Source organism: Chironomus tepperi, unplaced genomic scaffold (assembly GCF_022539635.2).
Source record: "Chironomus tepperi strain 1889 unplaced genomic scaffold, CSIRO-AGI_Ctep_v1 contig_161, whole genome shotgun sequence".
NCBI classification, from domain to species: Eukaryota; Metazoa; Arthropoda; class Insecta; order Diptera; family Chironomidae; genus Chironomus; species Chironomus tepperi.
In genome coordinates this window covers 2,373,955-2,389,747 of record NW_027226283.1, presented here as the reverse complement: position 1 = coordinate 2,389,747, position 15,793 = coordinate 2,373,955, and the positions used below count along the sequence as shown (strand labels likewise).

General features: G+C 29.7%; 2 protein-coding genes across 4 annotated transcripts; one reads left to right on the top strand and one right to left on the bottom strand.

Moving 5' to 3' along the window:
• The first annotated feature begins 387 nt into the window (after nucleotides 1-387).
• Nucleotides 388-8,526, top strand: LOC139088099 (uncharacterized). 2 transcript variants are annotated; one of them, XM_070637143.1, is made up of 12 exons: nucleotides 388-604; nucleotides 1,249-1,544; nucleotides 1,636-1,864; nucleotides 1,990-2,061; nucleotides 3,083-3,119; nucleotides 3,188-4,508; nucleotides 4,586-4,762; nucleotides 5,066-5,425; nucleotides 5,485-5,942; nucleotides 6,010-6,108; nucleotides 6,181-6,500; nucleotides 6,557-8,526. In XM_070637143.1, the coding sequence occupies exons 2-12, from the start codon at nucleotides 1,319-1,321 to the stop codon at nucleotides 7,308-7,310; spliced, it is 4,053 nt and encodes a 1,350-aa protein (XP_070493244.1). In that variant the 5' UTR covers nucleotides 388-604; nucleotides 1,249-1,318; the 3' UTR covers nucleotides 7,311-8,526. The 2 variants fall into 2 exon arrangements, with proteins under 2 accessions (XP_070493244.1, XP_070493245.1); XM_070637144.1 differs by lacking the exon at nucleotides 1,990-2,061 and having other exon boundaries at nucleotides 390-604; nucleotides 6,557-8,525.
• A 349-nt stretch (nucleotides 8,527-8,875) lies between these two features.
• Nucleotides 8,876-15,595, bottom strand: MESR4 (misexpression suppressor of ras 4). 2 transcript variants are annotated; one of them, XM_070637070.1, is made up of 5 exons: nucleotides 15,454-15,595; nucleotides 15,022-15,157; nucleotides 14,914-14,960; nucleotides 13,833-14,842; nucleotides 8,876-13,771 (listed from the first exon to the last, which is right to left on the bottom strand). In XM_070637070.1, exons 4-5 carry the CDS (start codon nucleotides 14,815-14,817, stop codon nucleotides 9,255-9,257), a joined length of 5,502 nt encoding a protein of 1,833 aa, XP_070493171.1. In that variant the 5' UTR covers nucleotides 14,818-14,842; nucleotides 14,914-14,960; nucleotides 15,022-15,157; nucleotides 15,454-15,595; the 3' UTR covers nucleotides 8,876-9,254. The 2 variants fall into 2 exon arrangements, with proteins under 2 accessions (XP_070493171.1, XP_070493172.1); XM_070637071.1 differs by lacking the exon at nucleotides 14,914-14,960.
• Nucleotides 15,596-15,793: the final 198 nt, after the last annotated feature.

The window sequence follows — 15,793 nt, the reverse complement described above, 5'->3', positions numbered from 1 at the left end:
AAATCTTGAAGATTGAAATTACCACAAAAATTATATTCTTTACCCTATTTTGTGATTTAACTTTTAATAATAAGCATTTTTAGTAAACAAATTTGCACAAATTATTTAACAATTTTAATAAGTTAGATAATTTAAAAAAAATAAATAAATAAATAAAAAATGTATTGTGGTAAAGTATAGAGTTTATGAATATAAAACTATTAGAATAAAATTCAACAAAAAAAAAACAATTTTGGGAATCGTTATTTAACGACTTTTAATTTTTCAAACGAAACATGTTCAGTTTTGGATACAGCTGATCAAATCAAACTAAACGCAAGTTTTTCAAGAAGATTATATTTAATTAATTTCTGCCATTTAAATTGTGAAAATAAAGAACATAAATATTTAAATAGAATTCTTTTATGGTTTTTTTTCTTTGCGAGTGATGTGAAGTTTCAAACTTGAGTTCTTTATAAAATGATTAAAAATAAAACATTATAAAAAGCAGCAAAAAATCATATCTAGATTAATTTAAAAAATGTTTTTTTTTTTTTTTACTTTAAAACAAATTAATTCAAAAAATTCAAATAAGAATGAATATTTTACATACTAAATTCAACTCGTAAGTAAAATTTTCTACTCAAGATCCAAATTAAAAAAAATTATATTTTTTTCTAATTTTTTTTTAAACAAAAAATGAAAAATAATAATGTTTTTAATTATTGCACATTTCATGTCTAACTATAATAATTATGCATATGCTTTAAAACTATAAAATATTGCTTAATATTCGTTAAAAATAGCTATTTTTATAATTTAACAAGTGAAGGAAGAAGATTGTATAATGTTTTAATACGCATGAATCTTGCAAGAAAAACTACTTAAGCTGAACTAGATGTTTGATGGATAAACTGGATTTGGTTTTTGCTTGATTAAATAGTTGAAAACGTTTAAAAATCATGTTTTATTTATGCTCCTTCTTACATTTTGACTGTAGTTAAATATGTAAAACAGCATATTTCAATTATTGTAGAAAAAAAATGAATAAAAATTTCTTATTATTTTTTAAGCAGGAAACAGTTTATAATCTTGTCCATTCAAATGAATATCACAAATGACTTTATTTTATTATTTTCGCGGTTTCTACTCTTCTTAGCTTAGTTTATTGTACATAAAATTAATGTTTAGATTTTTAAATTTTTTGATATACTTATTTAACAAAAATTCTGGAAAAATCATTTTATTAATTTCAATGATGGTCATTAGGAAAATGTAGGTATGCTAGAAGGATGATCTGAAAAAAAAAACTAAAGGAGAAGGAATCAGAATTTTAAAAATGGAGATGGAATTACTGGAATCTATTCCAATGCAAACTGTGCAACCAGTTCAACGCCATCCACAACAAGTATTAACTCGTCCAAATAGCTTATTAGGCCCTGAAAAGGAGCCAATAAAATTTCAAATTAATATTGTTGGAGCTCCTGTTGAAGTTGAACAGTTAATCGAACATATAAAAGATGTAGCCTCACAATTTTTATATCATTGGAAGACTTTTCCAATCAGTAAGTTCCTTTATAAAAATTCACTCAAATTGAAAATATGGTGTGAATATGTTTACAATAAAATGTTATCCCAAAATTAATATTTTATTAGATTTACCTCATCCGATTTCGAATGCTACGACAAGTTTAACATCAAATGCAATTACAACTGGTCAAGTGAATGCGTCAAATGTTGGAACAAATAGAAAATCTAAAGGCATAAATTTGAGAGATTTATTTATTATGCCACCTTTTGATGAATTGGATGCAGTGGCAGCTGATAATAACGGAGAGCCAAGGAGACTTACAAATAATCAGTTGAAATCTTTGAAAGAGCGCGGGTAAGTGTTTTAGCCATCTCGTGTCTATTTACGCAATCCAATTTTCTTTGTTGATTGAATGCAATTCATTAGTATTAACACTTCGAAATGATATAACTAACGCCCATTACAATGTTTCTGTAAAGCTTACAAAAGGATAAGTTTGGCAAACCAAAGAAACTTAATATACAACAATTGGAATCGATACGAACTAATGGGTAACTTAAATCATCCAGCACAGCAACATAGCTGGATTATTTTCTTATTGTTATGGATCTCTTTTCTTGGTGTTTTCTTTCGTTCTCCTATTGTACAAGTAACAAATTATGCATGTTAATTATTAAAAAAGATTGAAATTTAATTAGAAACTTTTTGAGTCAGACCATCTATATCTATACATCATTATCTAAAACAAAACAAGCATTATTAAAGACGTTCATATTTTCACTGTTCTTCTTAAAGGCTTAACTGTTGAAATTATTCGAATTTTATTTGTTTTGGAGGGAAAAGTTTTACAGGAATATTTTACTGCTTAATAATATCAATAATGCCTAAATGTAATAACAATTTTGAGGAAACATCACAAGTATTTGAGAGTTTTTGATAATTTAAAATCTTTTTGTTGTATCACATAACATTTAAAGATTTGTAATGTTTTGGAAATAAAAACTCAAGTAACTAAGCAAATACATATAGCAAGTCAGAGCTCTCTTTTATGCCAAATTAACAAGTTTTCACAGTATACCAGTTTATCGTCAGACAAACAAACTAACAAACAAGTTTAAATAAATGCGCTAAAATGCAGTCAAAACTTATAAAAAAGTTTGAAGTTCACATGATGTCTCTACAATTATTTAGATAGTTGTTGATTGAAATGACTGTCATTAATTGTTAGCTATTTTTAAATTCATACCTTTTTAAATAAAATCAATAAATTTAGTCGATTTCATACATTTTCTTATATAATTTTTAAAAAGTGATAGAGAATCTATAAATTCAATTTTTTTTTTTTTGTTAAGTGATAAGTCTCCTCCTTACATGTTTATTTAATAATTATTCAGTTTTCTTTTTGAGTTGTTACAACATTTAAACTGATTGATGCTTTAAAACAAAATTTGTTATTTTTAATTCCAAATATAATTTCAAGTAATATGATGCGAAAACCTAAAAATCGTGCACGTTGAGCTTTTGTTTTTTGAGTACTTACTAAATCTATCCCTTTTTTTTTTCAATCTTTAGTGAATTCGAGGTGCCTAGTTTAAATTTTCCAGGACAAGTTAGTATTATTTTTTGTTTGTAATAAAAATCTTTAATAATTAAAGGAATAATTTGCTTTTCGTAAAGGTTCATTTATGGAAGCTTTCAAACTTACTTCAAAAAGGATTGGAACCAACAAGAGAAGCTTTACTTGATGATTTAGCATTAGCTGCTAGATTTATAGTCACTACATCTAGAGGCAGAATTTTTGGTCACTTCTTTTCAATAAAAGAAGCAGCAAAAGCATTTTTATCGGGAATTATAAAATTGATAGATATGTTTATTGGCGTTCCTTCTCTGCTAGCTCATAATCTGGAGAATAAGATAAAAGAAGAAAGGTGCAGATATTTGATAGCTGAGTTAGTTTGCAGGCCGGAATATCGAGATGGCCTCGAATCACTGTGCAAGTATGTAAAGAACCAGATAAGGAGGGCAACAATGGAAAAGTTTGATGTACACTATGAAGCTAATCCTCAACCAATACCTTACATTTTCTCAAGTCCATGTAAAAAGCATGAAATAGATTTACGTCTTTTCTCAAAAGATATTATGAGAAGAGCATTGCCAATTTTAGTACATATCCTTGAGAAAGAAACTAGAGGATGGTTTCTACCATTTCGAGAGCGATTAATTGCAGAAATGAGGGAAAAGAAAATGTCTGACATTGAAATTGAAGAAGAAGTTAATGATGCAGTAATGAAGGAATATTTACAACGCGTATATTCGTCAATTTTATCTAGCATTGAAATTGAATCATTAGGAAAAAATATTCCTCAGCTCCTAGTACAACAAGCCAAGTCTGTTGTAATTATGCACAAGGCAATCGAAAAGGTGAAAAAGGATATTAATAAAACTCGTAAAGTCCAAGAATGCTTGTTAAAAGAAAATTATCCCGTATTATCTCGCATTTCTGCATGGATGAATGAGAAATTAGACAGTGCAGAAAATATAAGAATTCAGGAAACTTTGTGGGCTGCTCACGAAGAAGCGATTCGTGTTTGTCTCAAAAATAATCTTCAGCAAACTATATACTTTTTGAATCGAGATTTGTCTTTTATGAAAAATCGAGAAACAGTATTGATTAAAGAGTTAAAGAATGCCAAGAAGCCAACGAGAAGCTTCACTTGGGCATGCCGAATATGGAATCCTAAATCTTGGATTATCAAAAGAAACTTTCAAGGACAATCTGAAATCATCCCAACTGTTATAAGTCAACATTTAACATCTATTGTTACTCCAAGATCCGATCCGAGCCAGCCTATTTTTCTAGTTGAAAAAGAGATTACTCGAATGACAACAACAAGATGGCCAATGTGGCGCTTGTTGAATTTCTTCCAAAGAACTTGGACATGGACGTGGAATATAATGTTTTTATTAGGCTTCGTTGTTCCATGGTCATCACCTTTAGGTTTGTACGCTTCACCAACCTGGAAAATATATATATATATATATATATATTAACACATTTAATATTGCTTTTCATAGGTTTACGCGCTTTATTTTCAATTAAACCCTTTATGTCAGATTTGGAACTCTCACAAATTAATGGAACTCTCTTCCCACGCAAAACAAGTGTAACACAAACAATGGCTTCAAGGCTTTTAGAACTTTGGCGTCATATAAGCAAATCTAGGACTCATTTCGAATCAGAACCCGATACAGGTGGGTAATACTAGCTCAAAGAAACTTTCTAGCGCCTTTAATCTAGGGATTCAAGCGCATTTTTGAAGCAGCAATCAGTATTAAATTAGCAAAAAACTCCAAATCGAGTTGTAAAATTTTAATCATTAACCGGAAATTCTAATTCGGTTTATTTAGAAAATAATCCTGTTTTGAACTTTGAGAAGTGAGTTTATTTTACTGATTTGATAGGTTGTTGTTAATCAAATCTCTGGCGTTTATGTTTCTTGATAAAAAGAGTGACATATTTTATTACAATTAATAATATTTGTACTTTGTCTTTAGGCTTCATTGGAAAGGGAATGACTCGTCATTTGAACCGTCTGTGGAACTATTTATTTAAAGGTTTTCTCGGAACGATTTTAATTCTTTTCCTTTTCCCAATACTTTGTATTAGTGTGAGCTTTATAAGTATTTGTTTTGCAATTGCGGCGCCTTTGTGGATTCCAGTCATAACAACCTTACTTCATTTATACATGATGCTCATATATGATTTGGACTCTCCAAATGACGATCGAAACAAATATTGCATTCTTTTTGAAGCCCTTGGATGGAATTTATTGATTCAAGGAATATTACAACCAATAGTTGCAACTTTTGTTGCTCTTATCATATGCCCAATCATAAGCTTTGCAGTATTATTATGTAAGTTCTTAACTTAAAATTAAAACTTTTTTTAATTAAACTGCAATGAATATTTGTAGTTGGAGTATCCCGTTATTGGACAAGACTTTGTTGGGATTCTGTTGTTTATCACTTGTTTATTAAGAAGTGTGGACGAATCCCTTCGAGTGATTCTCTTGCAGTGAAAAGGATTCTAGGTCCAGGTCTTGGTCAACAATATTTTTTTATTATTACAACTTCGCAAGCACTAGCAGCATTAGAAGCCAAAATGGAGCTAGACGAACTTGATGCTTATCAAAAGTCAACCGAGACTACAATTTCTCAACCACAAAAAGACTTTAGTCAATTTGTTGAAGCTTGTTTTGGACCTTTCTCAGCTCAACTTTCAAAATCAGGCCAGTATAAACAACTCGAACGAGAAGGACAAAATCTTTTAAGTTCCTTACATGAAAAAGTTGAGAAACGAAGAAGAGACTTGAATTTAGGTTTGCAGAATTCCGTTAAATCAAGAATCAGATTAAGTACATGCGATTTGAAGGTAATTTATTTTTGTATGCTTACCTTTAGATTTGTACATTAATTTATAAAAAAAAAAATTATTTTAGGCTGCAATACAAATAGGAGCATATATGTTGGAAAGGTTTTATCCTTCTCATGTGATAGGCCGATTGACGATATCTGAGGAAGAATTTTGGGAAGAAAAAGTGTGTTCTCTTTTAAAATTGGAAATTTGTAACAATTTCTTATATTAATGAATTTATTTTTCTTTGATTTAGTTTTTATCCGTCGGTGATTGGTCAGGACTTGCAAGTTTACTTTATGCTGATATTTTTAGTTTAGACTTCTTGACACCATTAACAGACTCGGATATTCAGTTTAAGCTAGAACCTCATCCACAAATCGATCTTTCAAAATATATTGATATGGTTCAAAATACAACAGATATAATGGGAATCAATGGCAATGGACCAGATTTATTAGGAAATGTTTACGCGCCAAGAGGAAATATAAGATTTCAAACACCGTATTTAGAGGTTTCTGCTTTTAATCCACGTTCAAGATTCTTAACAAACTGCCGACGAACTGAAAAAATAGTGTAAGTAAATTATACTTTTTTTTATTCTGTTGAAATTTAAGAAATAATTCATTTAGTGAAAAATCGTCAACTTTTGGTTTGGAAACATTGAGAGTAAGATTGCGACGAAATCAAATGACAAGCACAAATGAAGAAATTATAAATCAATGGAAGCCTTGGAAGCGTATAAAACCTGAAAACAAATGTGAAAAGTTACTGATTCCTTTGCCTTTACCGCATCCTGTTCACATTGCAATTTCAATTTATAATCGAGATTCTGATCAGCCAATACCAATAGATTCCGAAATGTGTTGGGATATACTGAGATCAATTGAAGAGTGTTATGGTGATATAGAAGCATTAAAATCTGTTTATAGAGGCAGTGAAACAACGGGACTTGATTCAACTAGTAATGATTCGCTTGATTCTACATGCTCATCTGGTGGGGACATTAAAGATATTGACAGTAGGGAGAGTGTTGATGGTACAGAAACTTTACCATGCACAAATGCGCGTTCTCTACTTCCAAACAATGCTCAAATTAAAATAACATCCAATGATGTACAAGAGATCGCAGAATCAATTTCAGGCGCTGGAATCATTGGAAATTTAATTTCTCATAGTAACAGTAGTAATAGCATAACACCAACAAACATTAGTTATCATTGGACATTAAGTAATTTAGAGTCGTCAGATAGAAGAAGAAATAATAATAATAATAATGGAAATAATGAAACTGTGCGTGTTGATTTGGCTAGTCCCGAAGATATTTCAATGAATGAACAGTGTGTTGTATTGAGTAACAGCAGTGCTTATGGCACTACTGTATAAAGCTCGATCGAGTCAGTTTACAAATAATAATCAAATTATTTCTTTTACTTTGTTTAATTTATTTTAATTCCGTTTGTGATATTTTTTAACATCATTAGCCTTATCATTTGAATAACAATTATCTTGGATATACTGATTAAATATAATGTTAAGAAGAAATATATTCATGTCCGTAGTTGATAAATTTTATTAAATTTAACTAAAAATATTAATCAGAATAGAAATGTTGAGTACGAAAAAAAAAATCTCAAGGAAACTTAGTACTCAAAAATCTAGCTCTCTGTATCTATTAAAACAATCTCCCTATAAAATGCATTTGAGTATTTAAATGTATTATTTAATTTATCATTTATGCATTTGAAAGCTATCGTATAGTATCAAATAATGTTAATTTGAAAAAAGTATTTTATCGTAAATTGTTGTTATGACTTAAAAATATTCAAATTTGTCATATTAATAGATAAGAATTTCACCAAAGTTCTCTGATATAGCTATGCGCAGTAATATTCGTGAATCATTCGTGACCGTCAAAAACGCATTTTTCATAAATTGAATTAAAACATATAATAAACCATGATCATATTGTACAGGACATTTTGATACAGAAAAACATTACACTTTTAGATTATGATCAAAATGCATCAAAGCTAGGTTTTTCCGAGCAGAATTTTCCTCCCGCGGTCTGTAAATCTTGAGATATTGTAATAGATTTTTGTTTTTAACATTTGTATCTTCTTCTCGAAATTATTCTAAGATTTGAGTAAAAAACTTGCCTTTGATAATTTGACATAATAAAAACGTATAGAAAGGAATAAAAACGAGCTGTTGTGAGATTACGAGAAGTTCCAAAAAAAATTTTAAAAAGTAAATTGAAATAAAATTCTATTGAATCCATGAATTTAATACATTTTCGGATGTCTCGTAAAGATTAGATGTAGCTAAGCGGCGAGCAAACGGTCAAAACTAAAAATTATTAGTCTAATTTCTGCATTTAACTTTCCATAAACATAAAAGTCATAAGAATAACTAAAGGCTTTGGTGATACATTGATTTTAATTAATAACGGATGCACTTAAATAAAGATTAAGCTATCTGTTATAACAAAAAAAATGTTTCATTTTTTAATGATGATCATCCTTAGATTAAATGAAAAATTTATCAGCATAAATAATGTAATCAATGAAAAAATAGTAATTGAATCTTTTATTCATGAAAAGAATCCTAGTCATTTATTCGAAATAAATTCTGAAACTGAAAACTTATTTGAAATCTATATTATATTTTTTTTTATTTTACAAGATTTTGCAGTCTCACTATTTTTTTTCAGCTGGAAATGGAATGAAATAAAGGTTGGTATCTATGATTGAAAAAAATTTGGATTTGCTTTCTATAGAATCGCTTCAATAGCTTTATTCTTAACTGAATAAAATTAATCTTAAGTATTGTTTCATATGTTCATTGTAATATACAAGAAAGTACTTAATATAAGAAATAACAATTCACATAGTGCAAACCAAAAAGGAGAAATAATTTTAATTTTAATTTTTTTCTTTCTTCAAAAATTGCTTAGTTCAAATAAACCTTAATGCTTCCAAACAAAAAAGTGTAATTAGGTACAATAATAAATGAATTGTTTTCAAATTTCGATAACTATTTACATGATACAGCTGAAAATGATAATTATTTCCAGTTTCGTTTATTATATAGGTATTTATATTATATAAAGTTTTAATGTTTTTTTTTTATCGCCTAGCATAAAACCACTATAATTAGTTTTGTTTAAATTATATTTAATTTTGTTTCGATTTCTCCCAATTGACCAAAAATATTAAGAGAAAAGGGAATTAAATAAGAAAACTAAACAATTGGCATTCATTACGTAGAATTTTTTTTAAAAAGTTACAAGACAAACTGAAATTTTAAATTATGTGTAAAAGAACTCATTTAGAATGTCGGTTGATGCTGTTGATTTTGACATTGAGGACAGAACCAATTACCTTTTGGAGGAACTAAAATGCCAACACACTCGAAATGGAACCACTCAATTTGACAACTTGGCCCGTCACATCCGATCATTCCTTGAAGATCATCATAAGGCCTTCTACAGTAACAATAGACACGTCCATCATTTTCAGCCTGCTCTTGAGGCGTCTCTGCGTTTGTTAGTTGTGTATGGTTATAACGTTGAAAATATTGCTGCGTATTAATAATAGCTTCTTCAAGTTTTTGCTTTTTTTCTTCTTCGAATATTTTTGAATCATCATTTTGATCAACCAAATCATTCATCGAATGTTGCTTTGCAATTGTTTTTGTTGCAGTTGATGCAAAATTCATATTCATCAAAGATGCATCTTTGATATTTGTATTTACTGATTTTGGAGGTATCTTGCGACGTTTTTTCGGTGGAGGTTTTAAAGGATTTATATTTCGTCTTCTAATTTTATTGTTACTTCCAATTGTCAATTTTAATCTCGGAATTGGTGGTAAATTAGATTGAACTGTTGTTGGTGGAGTTTCAAGTGTGTGAAAAGCATACATGTTTTGACTGGGAAGCTTTCTTTTTCTTTTCTTTGGCTCAGATATGTGTAATTGATCATCGGAGCTTTCTGTGTCACTATAGTTATATCCACTTATGTCATTGTTTTTATTATTACTAGCATTATGCAGACTATTTGTAGGCAGTTGTTGTGCAACTGACGATTCAAAATTTTCAAATATTTGTGGAGGTTGTTGCATATTATCATTATTCAAGTTCAATTTTATTGGAGCAACTCGTTGCTGTTGAGAAGGATTTGGGCTTTTTGATCTTGATGGTAAATCTTCTTTATTCCAAGTAAGATTTGGAGGTGGTATAGGTTTAAATGGATCATTAGGGACCGATTGTGATGTCAAATTGTTGTCATCACTTGTATAACCATAAAATTTATTCGGTATTCGCCTCCTTTGAGAACGTTTAATGCCAGACTGTTCATTATCTGAATTCATTCTGCTACTTTGTGCTGAAGATACTCGGCTAACATTTATGTACTCGTTATTAGATTGATCATGCTTCTGCTGAAAATGATAATGATGATGTTGTTCCTTTAAAATTGGCAAGACAGGTTGTTGTTGTGTTGATTGCAAAAGTTGTCGGATTTGATTCGCTTGGTGCAACTCAATGCGAGGAGGTGCTGATATTGGTGTTGATGTGTGCATAAACCCTTGACTAAGTCTGTTAGTCTTAAAATTTTGAGGTGTTTCTGGTGGATGTATCAAAGGTAGCTGTGGTTGAGAATTGGTTGAAAAACTAGTAGAATCATCATCCTGATTAATGAATGAACTTTGTTCGCGCTGTGTTCTTTTTGTTGGACTAGAAATAGATTTTTTATGATCCCTTTTTCGTTTTTTTACCTTCATTCTTTTTTCAATTTTTTCATCTGGTGGTAATGACGGTGTAGACGGTCTACTATTTTCAATTATACCATCTATATTTCCAAGCTGTTTTCTTTTTTCGGCGAGAGCCTCATTATTCATTTTAAGTGGATGCTCATCATAAAAATCTTCGTCCGTATCTGTTTCATCAGTAAGTAAATCTGACTCGTAGATAATGTCATCAGGATCACGAGGAAGTTCTGGTTCTTCTGTTTCGTTTTGATTTTTCTTTTCTTTCTTTGATCTCTTTTTTGTATATTTTTTATTTCGTAGGCGATTTGTATTTGTAGATGATGCTTCTGATGAACTAGAATCGGATGTACTGCTACTACTTGAGCTACTTGCACTAGTGCTAGAATTGGATGAATCGGACGACGAATCACTACTTGAATCACTTGAAGAGAAATCATCGTTCTTTTTTGTTGACTTATCTTTTTTATTTTTATTTGATGATTTTTCATTCTTTTTGTCTTTTCGGTCAATGGTAGCCGATTGAATAGCATCATCTAGATCATCAGCTGTCACGCCGCCGATTGTAGAACGATAAAGTTTAGCATAATCATGATCAGACATACATACATGAAGTTTAATTTTATCTGGCAGTTTGTCTTCAAAATCTTCGTCCATTGTCAATGTTGCCTGATTTTCAACCTTATCCTTATTATTAGGCTCTTCATTTTCATTAATTTCTTGTTTCACATCACTAACTTCATTAAAATTTTTCCACTTTTCTAAAATATTTTGCAACGATTCTTTTTTATCATTATGACTATCGATTTCACTAGATTTTATTTTCTTCTCCTCTTTTAGCTCATCTTCATCCTCATCAGAATCACTTAACGTGGATATCTTATTAAGTAGTAGAGCTGAAGGCTCATTAGTTATTTCCTTATGTTCCAGAGAATCATCAATTTGTTTTAAATTGTCACCAATGTTTTTTTTATCGCTTATTTCGTTATTTTGATGTGAAGCAATTACAATTTTTGATTGATTATTTTTCTTTTCATTATTATCATTCTCATCACTGCTTTCGTTTGATGACTCTTCAGAGCTTTCAGAAAGGTTGAGATTTCCCGCTTCTGGTAAATCGAGAATAGATTTTGTATCCTTATTATCATCTTCCTTTTTATTTGTGTTATTATTTGATTCAAGCTTGATTGGTTCGACTTTCTGTTCTACTTCAATTTTTCGAATAGCTGGTTTTTTGATAAAACGTTTAAATACAACAGGAATTGTTCTTGTACAAAATCCAGCAGGAATTTCCTGCGGAATTATTACGCTGCCTTCCGTTCTTGCTTGATCACCTTTTTCTTTTGCTATTAATTCACTCTGGTGTCTTTCTAAATGTCGTATTAATAATTTTTTTGAAATAAACATCTTTTCACAACCGATTTCAGTACAAGCATACTTTGCACCGTCTTCGTGTAATCGAATGTGAACTTTCAAAGTGATGGCACGGGAAAACTGCATCTCACAGTGAGGACATGTAAATGTTGCTGGGGGTATACAAAAATGGTAAACGTGAGGCCATTTTTTCTGCAAACATTTTTTACATTCAACTCCTTCCGTTCCATGTTTCCAAAAAAGATGTTTCATTATGTCGGCCTTATTCTGATAAAATATATGACAACGATAACAGATATGAAGAAGTTTATGTTTCCACACGTGACTTGATAATTTACTTTGATCACTACATTTTTCTAAACAAACATCACATGCGTAGTGCTTTTTCCTAAGATGTACCATTAAACGAAATGCAGACGGGATATTGTCCATATTGCAGAGGCAGCAATAGAATTTGTAATCATTGAATGTTTGTTTATTTGGAATACCAGGGCAAATATGACATAACAATTCACTATAACTATAAAATCCCATTTTACACATAAGACAATTTATGAGTGATTTTTGGTGCATTTTTCGATTATGCAAATAAAGTTCTTTATGAATTGGTGTTTGAAATCGACATTGAAAACATTCGTATAATTTATCATGCGATATCGTAACATGTCCTTCTTTCTTTTCAGCATCGTGATCATCAAATGTATCTAAATTAAAGAAACACGTCGAAAGCTCATCTATAGATCCATCAAATTTCAAAACAAACTTCTCTGGATGTAATTCCTCTGCCGTTATGCTATCTACTAGTGCATGAAATCTATGATGAGTAATAAAGTGTATTGCTAGTCCTTTTCCATTTACGACAATTTTTCTGGCATGATTACAGTAGAGACATAATTGAAAAGTAGAGTGAAGACAAATTTTCATTAGCTTTAAAATTGGAATTTTATCCAAGCTTTCATCGAGTCGAATATGTATCGGGAGAATATCATCATTTGCAGGAATTATTAAATTTCCATCGATAACTATCTTCTTTGGCTCATTTTTTTCACTTTCACTCTCCGCATTGCATTCATTAGTGAATGTTTCTGTTTCATCTATTGACGGCTCAATATCCATAGGCATTTCAGACATATCTACATCTGGCTGCTCCTCATGATTAGTCATGTCTTCAGATTCGGGTTTAAAAATAGTAGGCGTTGATGCAGAATAATCAAAATTCTCAAGTACACTTTCTGGATTGCTTGTCAAATTTTTAATTTTCAATTTCAGACACGGCATTGGCAAATTTTCTGGACGCTTTTGTAGCATCTCGGAACTCTCTAAATCCTTATGTTTTTTAATTTGATAGTCGAAGTTATTCGAATCGCTTAATGATGATGAAATTTCATTCATGGAATTTGACAAATTTTTGTTGTTTTCATTACTATTATTTTTGCCAATATCACTATTATCAGATCCACTCTCATTATTGCTTTCTTCATCATCTTCTTCATCACCGCTATCCTCATCCGAATCGATATTATCGAATTGTTGCTTTTGAAAAGCCTTTGGAATTTTGAGCGTTAGTTTTGGCACAATCATTTTGTCATTCTCGCTCGTAAGCTTTTGCTCTTCCACATGCCATGATGGATTTTCAAATTTGTTATTATTATTTTGAACTTCTTGTGGCACACTTTGACTAGATTCTTCATTCGGTGTTGTTGATGCTACAAAAATGTCAAATAAATCAAATTTGTTTTAAAAAAATAAAAATATTTCAAAAATTACCTCCATTGAAACTTGGTTGTATCCATTGCATACTTCCTTTTTCAATATGAGAGTTATCATCATCTTTGGCTGTGCTTAACTCATTCAATGTTGATTGTGTTATATTGTTAACGCAATTTGGATTATCATATACTGCCAAACTTGAAAAATCATTTTTGAATGCATTTGTTTGAACAGCTCCTTTAGATGATGTATATTTTTCATTGCGATCACAACAATGCGAATGAAAAGTATTATCTGTAATAACGAATGTAGAGCTACATTTACAGCAAACAGCTTTGATCACTTTAGACTCAGTTTCTGTTTCTTTTACATCAAAATAATTCCTTAAACTGTGTTCATCAAAGAATGAAGTATTTTGCACTTTGTGCTTTTTAACAAGATGGCTCTCTAAACATTCAATTTTTACAAAGAATCCGTAGCAATAAAGACATGTAAATTTGTCATGTACACTTTTCATATGATTAAAAAGATTTTGTCTCAAAAAATACTCATTGCACTCACTACACCAAAATAGTTTTTGCTTAGAAAAGGTTTTAGCACTTTTTTTCTCACCATTCTTATTGGAGTTTAATGCAGAAATTACACTTTTATTTTCCAATTTTGATTTTAATAAATTAATATTATTAATTTTTGTGATTGCATTACTACTAAATAATGTTTCTAATGGTAAAATGCTGCTAGTGTTATTATTTAGATATTCACTGTTGTGTACTTTTTCATTATTTATATTCAAATTTGCTACTTCTGGATCACTATTCAAGAGTAACTTTTTTAATTTGCTGCTTCCAGGTGACAAATAATCAAAAACGGGATCCTTTTCCGGCAAAATCAAGTTCTTATTTATGGTGGCTGATGAGTTTGACAAATCATTGAAATCAAAAAACTTTTGTGTCTTTTTTATATCATCAATGCTATTAGCTCTTTCGGCTTTATCTGGTGACTTTTCTTTATTCGTGATATTGTCTATATTATCAATTTTCATGTTCTTAATACAACAAATATTGGTTCTAGAAGACAAACGATAACAAAAAAAGACATGGTGTAACAAAAATTACTCCTACATTTCTCTCTAGCTTACCTGTAAATGAAATCATTTGTGTTAATGTTGATTTAATGAGCTTGGATCTGTAAGATTATAAATTATAATTTTACCGAAACTTAACACTATATTATTTGATTTACTTACCAACTTGATTTAAAGAAATGTTTTATATGCTACTATATATTTATATATATATGCTCGATATTATGTTTATTATTCAGAAATTGAAGATTGTGTTTAATGCTTTCCTGTTAATCTTGCTTATTTTCTTCCACACTGGCTAGAATCACATGCAAAAGAGAGGAGAATATATTTAATTAACACTCATAACCTCGCCGATTTTAAGCAAAAGAAAGAGGATGCTTTTTTTAAATCCGAAATGATTCTATGTTTCTTAATGAATTATATATATTTTTTCCTTGTACTTCTACAAAACTCAATTCAGATTTTTTTTTCTTTTCATCATTGTCAGCCTATAACATTTTTTTTCTTCTCTGTAGTATGACGCTATTTTTAAAGTATAGAATTTCATAATTCTAAATTATGTTCTTAATTAGCATATTATACTCTACTAACATTTTCACTGCATTCAGAGTAAATTTATGATTATTTTAATCTATTTCTATCGCTGTTTAACACTGTTTAATATCAAATTTAGAAAAATATTTTTTCTGCGTTTTGCCTTATTGAAATTTCGCGTTTTGCTTCCTTTAGCGTGATTTTTTTTCTAAACACATGCAACATTTAAAGAAATAAAATACGTTATAACTTTTCCAAATATCGAATTTTTTAATTTGAAGAATCTTGCATTTTTAAACATTCTTAATTAAAATTTAATAGAATATTGATAATTTTGTTTGCCTATTTATTACTTTTTCACAATTTTAATGAAAATAAAATCCAAAACATTCATTTG

What these genes read in the sequence shown, in the direction of transcription:
- LOC139088099 (XM_070637143.1), top strand. Translation starts at nt 1,319, where the DNA reads ATGGAGATGGAATTACTGGAATCTATTCCAATGCAAACTGTGCAACCA. An exon ending in TTGGAAGACTTTTCCAATCA is followed by an intron (nt 1,545 to 1,635) that starts GTAAGTTCCTTT and finishes ATATTTTATTAG; the next exon opens with ATTTACCTCATCCGATTTCG. An exon ending in GTTTAAATTTTCCAGGACAA is followed by an intron (nt 3,120 to 3,187) that starts GTTAGTATTATT and finishes CTTTTCGTAAAG; the next exon opens with GTTCATTTATGGAAGCTTTC.
- MESR4 (XM_070637070.1), bottom strand. Translation starts at nt 14,817, where the DNA reads ATGAAAATTGATAATATAGACAATATCACGAATAAAGAAAAGTCACCA. An exon ending in ACAACCAAGTTTCAATGGAG is followed by an intron (nt 13,772 to 13,832) that starts GTAATTTTTGAA and finishes ACATTTTTGTAG; the next exon opens with CATCAACAACACCGAATGAA.